At 40.3% G+C, this 14,716-nt stretch overlaps 1 protein-coding gene across 1 annotated transcript in view; it reads left to right on the forward strand.

Moving 5' to 3' along the window:
* The first annotated feature begins 1,129 nt into the window (after nt 1-1,129).
* lrp1ba (low density lipoprotein receptor-related protein 1Ba) overlaps nt 1,130-14,716 on the forward strand; it is a 66,972-nt gene continuing 53,385 nt past the window's right edge. Inside the window, 9 exon segments of the mRNA XM_067260974.1 lie at nt 1,130-1,214; nt 8,630-8,767; nt 10,176-10,295; nt 10,470-10,598; nt 11,332-11,589; nt 11,682-11,844; nt 12,963-13,185; nt 13,447-13,630; nt 14,231-14,374. Of these exon segments, the coding sequence (XP_067117075.1) occupies nt 1,130-1,214; nt 8,630-8,767; nt 10,176-10,295; nt 10,470-10,598; nt 11,332-11,589; nt 11,682-11,844; nt 12,963-13,185; nt 13,447-13,630; nt 14,231-14,374 (1,444 nt within the window).

Below are 14,716 nucleotides of genomic sequence, written 5' to 3' on the forward strand. Positions count from 1 at the left end.
TCCAAAACTAGGTTTGTAACCAAACAGGGGCCATGGCAGTGGGGGACCTCTGACAGCTCTGGGACACGATAGAACACAAGGCTGAACACATTTTGGTCACAATTCCGACTGAATTGGAAAACTATGGAATGGTCATTTATGGAATTTTACAAAAGCAGTGAAAGATCTCTTCCTTGACTGGGTATGTTCCCCAGTGTTCTCTGCTCCAGAGTTTGAGAGATGGGCTTCGTGGGACTGCCAGGGGTTGTGAGGGGAGGACTGCCATCAGGCGTTAACCCTCTATAAGCTGGGGACCATGGCCTGAACAGAAACTGTTAATTTTCAGATGATCCTGGACTGACATGACAATTCTAACGTGGTTAGTCTGGGAAAACCTCTGAATTCACGAGGCCTACAGTTCTTCAGTGAATTGCCCAAATGTTCTGCATTGTTTTCTCTATTGAAAGGATGATTCTGGTTCATCTGCTGTCATCTCATTCTGTGCACATGATATTTTTTGAGGACTGTAGATGGCAGCAGAGGCATTTAAATAGCAAAGTAGTTCAAGCCATACAAGTTAAAGACATCCCGTTACTTATCATTTACCTTCAATAAAACAATATAAATAAAACACACTTTAAAGCATGAGAGATGGCCTGGTCCTTACAAGGTGTTTACAGTATTATATTTCAGATATTGTTTGGTTTATGGATGCTCTCTCTCTCTCTCTCTCTCTCTCTCTCTCTCTCTCTCTCTCTCTCTCTCTCTCTCTCTCTCTCTCTCTCTCTCTCTCTCTCTCTCACACACACACACACACACACACACTTATACGCACTCTGAATAACAGACATGCACTCGCGAAACGCTACCATCGGCAACTGTGTCATATGTCCACTGACAATAGTCTTTATGTAGGCTAATCTAGTCTACCTTCATATTTAAAAACTGTTAAAATAACACGTGGCCGCCATCCTTCCCTCTTTGATGTGGTTACCTTCTGTCTGATCCTCATCACTTTACTTTACTTGAATTCCTCCACGGGTCCACAGAACAGACCGCGTCTGACTTGCAGGAAAGGACTTCAGGTTGCTTTATACAACATTCGGAAGGGCGTTTACGAAGTGCTGCGGTCAGCTTTCACTGTGCAACCATGTGCGACTTTATTTGGGCATTTTTGACTATTTCGGGGTTTTTTCCTATTGCTAAAATGCTAACAACTGCCGGGGCAGACCAAGGTAAGTCGTTTCCAATATCTGGTGCAAGTTTCTGTGTAGTGTGGCTGCGCCTCTAAGGTTGTTTGGGGAGATTGGATCATGAGGGTGATGCTACATCTGCGTACTCATACTCAAATAATCATGTAGTAAGGATGCTATTTAACCACAGTAGCATAATTCACAAACAATTACATCAATGTTTGCATATAGCTTCTGCGTTAACAGCCAACGAAACCTTAATGACGAACCCACATCCGTTCAGTTATCGGCAAAGGTGTTTTTTTTTTTTTTTTTTGTGTTTTAAACTTTAACATCAAGTTCGCACTTATTTGTTGAAAAAAGGGGCATGCAGGATAATTTATTAGATTTAAGTCGATACTACGTTTGGCTGAACTTGTGACTTGTGTGTCATTGTAATATTGTAGTGTTGAAACGTTTAAGAGTCTTCTCAAAATGTGATCTGGACTGGCATATATTGAAACAACAATAAACCTGACTTTAACAATGCAGATAGCAGTTTACAAGCTCCAGGGTCACATGTATTTACGTATGCTTATACAAAACCCCATCATAAGAGGCAGCAGCAAAATAATTCCGCCTTTTATTTAATAACCAAAATATAATGTCTCATTTTGGAATGAAGTCATTTTGAGGTGAAATTAGGTGTAATTACATGACATATTAGTGTTAGAGCTGCCACTTCGTAAATCAAATCGGTTTTAATGTCACCGGAATCCAAACGATTCTTGACAAAAAATATATGTTTATCCTGTCATGTTGAAGTAGATTACTTTAACATTTCAGCCATGTTTCGTTTAAGTGATTATTAGATCTTTATGGCAGGAGACGTCTAGTGCTGTCCATGGTCCTGACACATGTCATTTAATTCCTGGCAGGGCATTTTTTGTAAAGTTTTTAACTGTTGCACTCATCTAACATGCCGTGCTGGTTATGATTTCACAAGCATTATTTTCATCCATCACATTTCAATCAAATGAGAATGTTGATGTTTCATTTTTGCCCCATTTCCCCACTTTTGGCTAATTATTTTCCAAGTGGGTCACTTTGTGCTCTTGTCAGACAATAATTAATCATCACTGGATAATGTTAACATAGGTGTCTGTGACATTGGTGCCATTGTCTTGCTCCACATTCACTGTATGTGGGACATTTGAAAACACAGGTCACATTTGTTTCATGTATTTAATGTAAGCAGAAACTATTCCCAGTAATTCCTCAGGTCATCTGATTTATTTTGTTGTTACACTTTTACATTTACTATTCATGTGAATCTGGACAGTGATTATAGTAAACTTACCCAGTTAAAGTCACCATCATGGTTAAATGCTCCCATGTGGATACAGAATCCCTTGTAGACCTTTCAGCAGCTTTTTAAGAGCACTGTCAGATATGCTGAGTTTGCATGAGGGTGCTGTTCTTGCACTTTCAGTCAATTCAAGAGACCTTTATAGATGCGGGGAAACAACCTACAAGGATTCAAACTATATTCAGTCACATTTAAAGCATCACAGGATTGAATGGCTGGCTATATTGGTTTCAGCTACAAGCTGTCACATACCGTAAAACCTATAATACTGTACTATTCAGTGTGTACAGTATTACACTGTAAACATGAAAAACTTCAAGCACAGATTCTGAAAAAAACAAACAAATCCAGTGCATTTTTCTGTGACAGCACAGCTGGTGCCCTTCTAGGAGTGGCACAAACCCCAGAAGAACCCAACGGTCTGGCTGCAAAGCATCCTGGTCTATAGCAATCACATCATGGTACTTTCTCATTTCACCTTTCTCATTTTTCAGTAAAACGTTTACCTTGGCAGGACATTCGGTGCCCTTTCCAAAGTCATGTGTTTCACTCCTATTTTGCGATGGAAGAGGTGGTTTGTGAACGACTTGCATGTCTCATACGATTTAACAGTGGAAATGGCCAATATGTTTAAGGAGGGAGTGCCAATGTGATGACATGGTTTTCACTGCCACCTGCAAGCCTTGTGGGCTTGACATGGGACTAACTGAGGCCATCTGATCATACTGGCACATGACCTAACCACCTCAAAAGACTTATATGTATCCCCAGCACTGAGGTGTCTGTTATTGACTTCATAATCATTGTCTCACCATCTGCTCCCAGGACATTATTGATTGGAAACATCATTCTCAAAAGGGAAAAGTAAAATGAATTAATTTCATAATTTGATCAGAACATTTTCGAGGGAACATAGGCCAAACGTATTCAGGATCAGCTTACACAAACCTCTTTATCCAGAACCTTTATCCGCTTATCATCAACAAAGAAACTATCGATGCACAAACACATTAGCCGAAAAACTATGCCTCAAGCAGTTTTGAAACTGGAATACTATAGCTGGAGTTGTTTTTTTTCCACAAGAAAAGTCTGCAAGACCTTTTGTAGGTTTTTGTAAAAGTGCGTAAATCACATAACAGTTTCTGTGAAGGACCTGGGAAACATGCAGTCTTTACATCAGTCGGCATGTCTGGAAAGGGTATCAACTAATTTAAGTTAATTGAATCGAATTAGTGTGGAAAAAGTGTAACGGTTGCTAAATGCAGTGTAATTGAAATCTGCATCCCTCTACCAACCCTCTGGGTGATTAGTCTCTCAGCTGAGGAGCAGAAAAGGCTGCCTGGAGTACAGCGGAGAGAAAACGTGGTGACTAGCCAAAAAGGGTCTCTACAAGTGCTCAGGAAGAGAAGATTAATCACCAACAGCCTAACTGCGAAATGGGCCGCAAAGTGGCTTTTATGGATTCATTTAAGATCATGACAGGGTTCTGAAAGACATATTGGTTCTCCAATGGAACAAATGCATTGGAAAACGAGGGACGTACTCTATAACATCGTCATGAATGTTTTTCTGGTAATTATCTTTTTAAACAGGAAGAAAAACCAGGACATCCGCGAAGTAGGCCTAATTCACTCTCTCCCGACACTGTGACTGAGAGAGGAGGCATCTACAGGTTTTGAATGTCCTCTAAAGGAAGGATGATGCTTGAATTCTTATGGAGATTCTGCCCCAAATTCAGATTAACATACTTCCATTACTGTGGCTTGTTACTCAATTTACAATACCGTAGCAGTGATTCACATATTAATGACACATTCCACCCTCCAATGATGTGGACATTTTTCAACCGTTCACATTTGTATGCACTACTATTTTAGTTTCCTTCCTAATACGTCTGTCAGACAAATTTCTATGCGCTCTTTGCAAGCAAAAAACTTGATAAGGTCACAACTTTGTATCTTTGTCAAAATCAGAATGCCTCTTTTCACATTTTCAGAGCGTGTCATACTGCTGTCTGTTGCTTCCTTGTTGTCAGTGATATTGAGAATTATCTTGAAAAGAAACATAAATTCTGCTGTCACACAATGACTACATTTGTGAAAATACTGTAGTCCTTTCTTTGTATCAATGAGACTGTCCTCTCTAGATGCTGATGACACAGTAGTTCCACAACAATGGAATGCTCTCTATATGCTCCCAATAGTTGTACTGTAAATGTTCATTAATCAATTGAATGCTTGTGCCTAGAACTTGTCTCAAGATATTTAACTAGAGAACATACTCTAGGTTTGAAACTCAAAAGCATAGGTCTTGAACATTACTAATTTGAGTTTTGGAAGGATAATATTTCTTTACAAGTGCAAGATAGATGTTTATACTGGATTGGGTCCTACTTTTAAATGTGTCATTGTATTGTATCATTTCAGCAGGACATCAAAAGATACTGGACCCAAGGCCCATTAGTCTGCAATCTGAAAAGTGCTACTGTTATGGGGATACAACAGTATGTGTCTGTGTGTTTGTGTACATTAAATTAGTTGGTGTCCTGACAAAAACTCTGGACCATCATATGCAAAGGAGGGAAATTAAACAAAAGCAAATGGCATACGGCATTTAGAATTTCAAAGGTGTCTTTATAGGGAAATAATATGAAGCGGCATGGCTGTGAAATCCACTGAATTTTAAGATCAAACCATACATTATTAATATATTCTTACTGGGGGTGGTTTTTGTGGATTATGAGGCTGCTTTGACACTTGTCTTTGGCCTCCTAAATAGAAAACAACACCATTAAAAATGTGCTTATACTATGGTGATAAACTGCTCATGCGACTGGGACCAAGTGACCTATGCCAAAATGAAGGTTGCTCACATACTGAAAGCACCTGGTGTTGTGAATTCTAAGATGTAGCCACGAGAAGCCTCGAGTTCTTAATACAGACTTAATGAAATTGGAATGAAAATGTATCTTGTGTAGGCTTACTATAGGTATAGCCCTATCATTTGACACAATTATGAACGGCAGCACTGAAGTTAAAATGGGCACTATGCCTCAGGAGCTGGACCAGCAATAATGTGGGAGTTCTGTGTTGAATCATTCAAGATAGGTCTGTTGTAACATTAACATTCATATTAAAGATCCTTACATTGTTGAAACAGTTTCAGCTCTTGAACATTCTAATGACATGCTGTATAGTACTGTTGGTGTTGTTATCTAAACTGTCAAACAAACAGATCCACAGTCAACCCGGAAGGTTCAAGCTGAGAATGATGCATCTCATCAGTGTTGTACATAAAAAAACTGCCTCATCTTGAGATGAGGAGATACTACAAAGTGGAATGCTCCCTTTTGAACTTCAACATCAGCGGTAGACTCTCAGGTTTTTACTCCACAAATGATTAGGTTTTGTTGTGAAAGCTGCGAAATGTACAGAGACTGCTGCTTTTATGAAATGAGGTGTCCTGCCCACTGCACAACAGGGGGTCTGTAACCAAGCTCATAATAGCGCACTCATGAAGGTACCTTGTAACACTTCCTGCTGTTATGCTAATATGCTCTTCGCTATGTTATACTGGAAGGCAGGTGATGAAACGGCTCGCATTGTCTTGGAAAGGAAGGTCAGAACAAAGTTTGAACATTCCAGAAGTTCTATAGTTGCTCCTTATCAATCCGTTTGAGAAGTGGCATGATGTCGACTCTCAACAGGGTTTGTTAGCATCTTTGTTTATGACTTGAAATCAAAAGGATATTTTGCTTAAGAAGTTTTAGAGATGTTCATTCATTCTGTATTGCCGCAAGATGAGACTCTGAGTGGTCCAAATTGCATTTAATTGGCCCAGTGGTACTTCCTGAGCAGGGCTGTCACTGTTTCAACTCTCACCACCACTGCCCTCAACACAATCTATTGTCCTAAGAAAGACCTTTATTAGAGATCCTAAGCTACTTTAGACAGGATCAGTAGATGCTTTGATCTCCTGTAGTTTCTTGTGCATGCATTTTTGAAACACGTAAAATGTTATTCAGCCACTCACTATAGTATAGGGCAAAGGAATCTTTTTTCTTCTTCTTGATATTTTATTTTTTGGAGGCGGATGGTGTTCTTAATGTTCTTTTCTAAAGTGATGTGCAGACACATGGCAGAATGTCTTATCTGTCAAGAATTTAAACCTCTGACAGTCTTGTCGGCACAACCTCCAGAGAAGTGGTTAATGCTTTTTATACTTTGTTTTGTCTTAGTTTTTTCGATATAAATACACCACAATTTGACAGTTTAACTGTTACTCCCTTGGCTTTTTGCCGCTTTGTAAAATGCTATGGTTACCTTACCTTACGTATATTAGTGTCATTATGGAAATGAGCCTTTACGGAAAAAAATCTTTGTGTTTAGACTTGTGATCTAAACTGTTATATCCTGTTTCATGAGTCAATTACGGAATAGAGGAGACAATCAGTCTTTCTTTTTCAGTGTTGACATCAAACTTAGAGTTGTTCAATAAAACTGCGATGCGATTTTTCTACCCAGACAAAAATGTGCAATGACAGTTGCAGACTGTAGCTATTTACACAATAGCCAATAGATGAGTCTTATGTTTATTAAAGCATGTTTACTCAGGGTGACTTTCCCTGACACACGTCACATAAAAATAAACGACTTGTGAATGTATCTATTCCCTTGGAGACCTGGCACCTAGAGGGAAGAGGTTTGTGGGACTAATGTAGCATGGCATTGTGGTATTAAACAGCAAGATAGCAGTTTCCACAATGCAGCCACAGAGGCCACACTGTCTTTGTGCGTCTTTGAACATGGCCCGACGCTGTAGGGATGTGTCCCTAGTTAACCTGCCACCAAAGCTGTGTACAGTACTGAAGGCATACTTACTGCAGGATACTCATGATCTGAATCTTCTCAACCATAGATCTGTGAATTCATCTCAATTTTAGAGTCTCTCTTGAGAGTTTGAGGCAGACACTGTACAATAGCGCGTTCTACTTTGTTCTGTTGTAAATTACAGTTCAGGGTCCTTTTCTGTTTAGTTTAACCTGATACAAGTCCTGGCTGATACTTGTCTCTGACGGCCATATGAAATAAATGTGTTGCTTGTTTGTTGTACTGGAAGCTTATTCAGGTGTGGTTCACAGGATCATTTCACCCTTCCAAACACTCAGAGCGTGAACAGGCACATCTTGCCAGCAAGCTGTCTGATGTGTTATGGGTTAGGTTTAGTGAGGTGTGGTTTTATGGAACGATTTCAGACCATTCTGTTCCTGTTGGAAACAATTTTTTTATTCAATTATAGATCCGTGAGGTTTGAATTTACATGAGTGATTCTTCTGAAACCCGCCAGACACACACCTCAACATGTCGTGACACCATAATGAGCAAAATAATGCTGAGCTTTTTTTGTGAGATCTAAAGTGTCATCATGTGTTTGTAAGTGACCATACCTTTGTGTGTGTGTGTGTGTGTGTGTGTGTGTGTGTGTCTGTTTTAGTGTATGTGTTTATCTGGCAAGCAAGAACCTTATGCAGAAGAAACCTTAATGTAATAAGAATCGATAACAAGCACACAGTTAAACCCATTTCAAGTGAGAATAGACGGCTATTGTAACTGGTGCGACTGGCCGTTTGTTGAATGAAGGAACACAGTTGGACGTGAACACATTTAACAATGTCCCAGTGTACTCTTACCTGGGGGAGGCACATGCCGAGCCAGGTAGACCGTGCGATGAGCAACGGTGTTCTCTCAGCAGCAGACACTTTACCTCAGTCCTCTGGAGAACTGGGGATTTGGATGAAGCCGGAGTATTTTTAACCATTTTGGTATTTGTTGAATTATATATGATACTCTTGCTGAAATACCTTAAAGTGGAACGAGCATCCACAGGGAAAGCCAGGAGAGGAAACCTCTGGGTGTTGACCCTGGAACCACTCCTAAAGAACACATTCAGGCTATGTGTTTGACAAACTAGATCAACTTGGTTGAAAACCAAGTTTTTCTATCTTGTTTTTTGTATGTGTTGCAGCTGTCTTGGCTATGAGAAACCCACATATTTATACAAAATTCATACTGTAAGTTCAGATTTATTCAAATTATTTTCATTTTTCCAGGCACAAATGAAATGTTTGTGGGGTGTCCACCAAATCATGTGCAGTGCATTGGAACACGAAGATGCCTGCATTATAGTAAGCTCTGCAATGGAGTAAAAGACTGCACAGACGGATATGATGAAGGAGTGCACTGTCGAGGTGAGTTTACAACAGATTTGTTGCAGTAGTGCTGTGTTTTAGAGTAGCAGATTACTAAAATAATTGTTAATGTGTTTGCGTTTGCATTACACAGTGACATTATTTAACTATTAAAATCCCATCGTCAATAAATGCTGTGTAAAACACAATCCACCAAACTTTTAAAACCACGAGTGACAATTTCCAATTCTATTACCATATTCATGATCCTTAAAACTATTTTTAGGAAGAAGGTAGTAGAAAACTCTCCAGGGGAAGAATTCAGAATAGAACATGAAAGTGAGTGATTATACTGCTATGGTGAGGTGCAAAAGTTGCTTTAGTAGCCAAATCTTTGTCAGCTGAGGTGTTAACTGTAGTATTTTTTTTGTTTGTGAAAAATTCTATCTCAACCCTCACCATCCACAGTAGATACAGCCCCAGGCTGGCCCATCCCACACTGATTGCTTCGCTTCGCCTCATCACTCTCCCATGATGCCTCACCAGGGCACCACCAATGGGGAGTTGGGCACTCATAATGAGCAGGTTCCTAATGTGAGGCGTGAACCAGCGGGGTCTGAGTAATACGTTTGTCCCCATCATTCCCTTCATGTACTGTACATCCCATAGGGGCCATGGTGCCCTACTTGGGTGGGAGTGGAGCTTAGTCTAGCCTAGCGGACCGAGACAGGGCGGAGTTGGACCTACGGCCGTGTATCACAGTGACGTTCTCCCGGTGGTACAATGGATGGTCTCAGCAGGGCGCTGTCCTGAACCGAAGCCCCAGGCAGCCTTCCCATAGCTCAGCCTCTGAGCCTCCCACACCCCCAGAGGCTGAGGCCGCCTTGTTAGTCGAACACTCAGTGGTGGCTTCACCTTCAGGAAACACTGTATGAGAGATAGGGAAAACAGTCACATCACAATGGTCTGCTTTACCAGCCAGACTACAAAATGAGTGGTGCTTGCTGTCCAGCCTAATATTTTTAATAACTGAATTCCTACGGTATAATACTGTATGTTCAAAAGGGTCGGTGAATGGTTGTTATTCACATTCACTGGATGACTAGGATTACTCACCAGTATTGAAAAAGATAAAAGCAGTCATTTAGAATTACAGAATTGTTTGTTTTTTTTACAAAAAAGGCTAATCCAGCTGGTAATATCAATCAATACAGGGGTAGAGGTATTTAAACTGCAGGCAGTGTAGCGTGGCTCTCAGAGTAATGTCTATGATAACAAGCACTTAGTGCTGTGGAAGTGATGGATTAGCCACATTGGGACCTTACATTTCCTACATACTTAGAAGTGGAGCTCTACATAATTCAATACATTGTATTGAATTATGTCAACAAAAACAGCTTTCAAACTGTGAACTACGTTTTTGACGACATGACAAAAATGATATGTTTTTCTTGTGTTTGACTGACAGAACTCCTGCCAAAATGCCATGAGATGTTGTGTCACTATAGTTGCGCCATGACTTCCAATGGGACGTTTTGTTACTGTGCGGACGGGTTTGAGGTGGGGGAAAACCAGCGATCCTGCCAAGGTATGGTGGAGACAGATCCCTGGAGATCTAGGAACAATGTGACTCTCTGTGCCTCCCATCACAGTTTCCTTTTTGGTTTCTTCTGATAGGACACTTTAAGTTGGAATATTGGCAAGTTGAAGTGGAGAGTTCCTTTGATGGCACCGCTTTCTAACAGATGTTTGGCCTCCGCAGATCGTGATGAATGTGCAGAGTATGGGATGTGCAGTCAAACCTGCATGAACACTTATGGTTCATACAGATGCAGCTGCACAGATGGCTACGCCTTGCAGTCCAACAGAAGGTCCTGCAAAGCCAAGGACGGTAAGATGATCTATGATGTTATGGCTACAGTGGATCTGCTTCTACTACAGTATACTACACAACTATAAATCTTACACTGCTATGGGATAGTCCTCCTTTTTAAGTATCTGGTTTGAACGTTTCACTGGCAGTGACATGTTTGCCGGATAGCAGTTAGTTAATTTGGGTACAGTTTTGTCTAGTGCTGAAGTAACTAAACAGTAAATAAGTGGAGAAGCCTTTAGTTAAGAGAAGGCAAATGGGTACAGAATAACCCTTGGAGTTTTTAAGACTGGGAAGCTCAATTGATCCCTTGCAATGCTCAAGCTAATGAGTTAAACTACCTCAGTGTGGTGGGATACATCATTTTAGTCTAAATGATGTACTTGGGTGCAATCATCCCCTGATGCTTTTAGCCTTGTACTCCTGCCAGCCAGGTCAGTCACTTCTTTCAGTTTTACTGAAAAAGCGCATACATAATGTTGATTACTTTAATGAAATCGAACATTGTTAATGATGCTAATTGTATACTTTAAGCCCTGAGAAGAACACAAAGCAGGCAAACTCTTAGCATTAGCATACATTCAATTTGAGGATGCACTGTAACACATGCTTGCTTGTCTCCATGGGAGCCTTTGTTGAAAGTCTATACAGGTGTTAGCTAAGTTACTGTATGACATCAGACACTAAAGTGACTCTAATTTTGTTTTCCATACTTATGCAAACTTCCCACTCATCCTTTGTGTTGTTTTAGACCCCGGGGACAGACCAACTATTCTGCTCATAAGTAGCACAGAGTACATCACTGTAACACACCTTAATGGGTCGTCTGTCTCGAGCCTGAAGCCACTAAAGACAAATGGAACTCGGACAATGGATTTTATTTACAAGGAAGATTCTCTCTGTTGGCTTTCCTCCACAAACTCCACCAGACAGCTCTGGTGTGCCACTATGACCAAATTAAAAGGATTTTCACAACCACACCAACTACTGATGGAAAAGTATCTTTCAAGTATGTGTCAGATTTTTCATTCTGTGTTCTTGATGTGTTTCTTGTTATCAATGTATGATGGGTGATATCTGCTCGTTTTCTGTTGTTTTTAGATGTGGAGCATTTTGCAATAGACTGGCTTACAGGAAATATATACTTTGTGGATGGAGTCAGTGATGAAATATTAGTCTGCCAGGTAAAAGAGGAAATTTGTGTCATAATTGTCGATCAAGATCTTCAAAATCCAAGTGGAATTGCTCTGGACCCATTTATGGGGTAAGCTTAGTTTTTCTCTCTCGTTTTTTGCTTTTGTTCTTTTTCTTCTTCTAGTGATTTCATTCTAAACTAAGTTTGGTATGTTAGAGTCGGTTTGCATTTTTGTGAACTGTACTAAGTGTAATAAGTCAGAGAAATAAGGGAAGAGAGAAGTGTATTTTATTGTTGCATCTCAATTTTGTCAAGCGCCGTCAAATAGCACTACCATACATTGTCACATAAAGTACCCATTTCTATGCTAGAAATGCTGTGCACGATTCAAAATATTTGACATCTTATTTTCGTAAATCCACACTGGTTTGTGATGAGGAGTTGTAGCTGTTGTCAGAAGAAAGTGCCATTTCCCGCTGACAGAGCATTTCCCTGCCAAACCACGGCTTAGGTAAAAAAACTGTGGTATTCCTCTTCTGCTGTGACTTGTATGGATTAAGTGGCTCCCGCACCCTGGCTGTCAGTCGTCATTAGACAAATGCTTTATCCTTCCCTTGCACCCTCACTCGCCGCACCTCCATGCAACAAAGCCTCTCTCACTACATCAAGGCAAGGAGGTAATATGTCAGTATCATTGGATTGAATTATTGATGCAGAATTTCCTGCCAACTCATTTTGAATGGCAATGATGCACAATATATATGACAAAATTGAGAGACAAATTAGACCTTATGTAAGTAAATACTACCGGTATATAGATTATATCATCTCAGTGATACAGAACGTCTGAATTTGGATTAAATGAAATGATCTTTGAAATGGAAGTAATAAATGGAAGGGAATGGAATTCAGTGATGTGCATATGAGATGGGGCCCAGTCATGATGAGTATCTGGGATGCAGTACTTGGATGAATGTGTCAAGAAGAGGGTTGCCGATAGTCTCGATTTATTGTTGTCATCAAAACTCTACTTAACGATTCAAATTAGTTTTTAAGAATGGTTCAGTGGAAGCAACATTATGTGTTACTGGTACTCTCTTTGACTGGAGTGTGAATAAGTTAGTTCCAAACAGCAGGCAAATCTTTTAGAATTTTTCTCGTTACTATTTTTGTTCCTGAAGTTCCTTTAAACATAGTTTGATTTTGTACACACTGTTTTATACCCAGGGTTTCGACTTGCCTTTCAGGAAACTTTTCCTCACAGACTTTGGGGCCCCAGCTAAGGTGGAGCAGTGTAGCATGGACGGCAGCAACAGAAGCAGGATAGTGGAAAACCAGACGGATCGACCCACAGCCCTGACTCTTGACCTGGTCATGAAACTGGTCTATTGGGCCGACGTCCATCTGGAATACATTGCAGTTGTGGACTACAATGGGAGAAATAGACGCACTGTTATACAGGGGAGCTTTGTAAGTATAGCTTTACACGTAAATTACTGTCAATGTTGTTTCAGTAGTGTGTGTATGAGGTAAGCCAAACTTTATTTTTTTTTCCCTGATAATATACTCCCATTTCAAAGGCATCACGTAAGGATTACATTTAGGGGACATGCAAATATGTTTACTTTGGAATCATTTGAGATGATATTGAATTTGCTGTAAAGGAATGCCATGCCACCTCTGCTTGGTCTGACAGCTCCCTCTTCTCATCACTTATTCTCACTTCCCCAGGTGTCCTACCTTACTGGATTATCACTCTTTGAAGATTATTTGTTTGCAGCCTTCTCAGAGACCTCCAGAGCCAAAGTAGACATTTTGCAGATAAACAGGTTTAATTTCACAGACTTTCAAACTATTGCAACCATCGAGAATGTAACAGGAATACGAGTGCATCATAAACTCATCCAAACAACAGGTAAAAAGTGTAATGTGTTATTCTACTCTTTACTTCATTTTTTAAACAATACATGTGTCACTGCCTTTGTGTGTGCAGGCCAGTGTGTTGTGCTCGAAAAAGTTTGCCAACTGACAGTGTTGTTATGCATCAGCGGTACCTTAAGTACGCTATTCTGACAATTGTTTTTATTTATGACTTAAAGATTGTCATTACTCCTACAATATAAATAGCAAGTGAGATTAATCGATAACTTCTTAGCCATTAATTTCCTTTTGGATTTTATTGAAAAGATCTCTCTAAGTCTCCCTCTCTGTCTCCATGTCTCTGTCTCTTTCTCTGTATCTCTCTCTGTCTTCTTGTCTCTCTGTCTCTCTCTCTGTCTCTGTCTCCATGTCTCTCTGTATCTCTCTCTGTCTTCTTGTCTCTCTGTCTCTGTCTCTGTCTCCATGTCTCTCTGTATCTCTCTCTGTCTCCTTGTCTTCTTCTCTCTCTCTCTCTCTCTCTCTCTCTCTCTCTCTCTCTCTCTCTCTCTCTCTCTCTCTCTCTCTCTCTCTCTCTGTCTCTCTCTCTCTCTCTCTCTCTCTCTCTCTCTCTCTCTCTCTCTCTGTCTGTCTGCAGTGAGGAGCCATGCGTGTGAGCCAGATCAGTCTGGGAGGAAAGGAGGCTGCTCACACATGTGCTTGCTCAGCGGAACGTACAAATCCGGATCATGCCTTTGCCCTACAGGCTTGGTCCTGGCCAGCGATGGCAAATCCTGTAAAAGTAAGCATAGTGCAACTTATGGTCACTTATAATGACGGGGTAACACAGATTCCCGTTCTTTGGTGGAATTCCGTTTTTTCTTGTTGATGTCATCGCACCTCCCCTACATAGTGACATGTGTATGAAATATCTCTCAATCAAGTATTTACTTGCAATTTGTAATTTAAACTAGTAGGTCACATCTCAATGTTTTTTTCCCAATTGTTTTATTTATTTTTTCGGTGTTGAACAAAATGACACACACACACTCGTACACACACACAGATCCATGATCAATGTGCTCAAACAAATCCATTTGTTTGTCTTCAGAGTATTCCTCTGCCAGTTCTAATAAGCACCCGA

This window comes from Osmerus mordax, chromosome 22 (assembly GCF_038355195.1).
Source record: "Osmerus mordax isolate fOsmMor3 chromosome 22, fOsmMor3.pri, whole genome shotgun sequence".
In the NCBI taxonomy this organism is placed as follows: Eukaryota; Metazoa; Chordata; class Actinopteri; order Osmeriformes; family Osmeridae; genus Osmerus; species Osmerus mordax.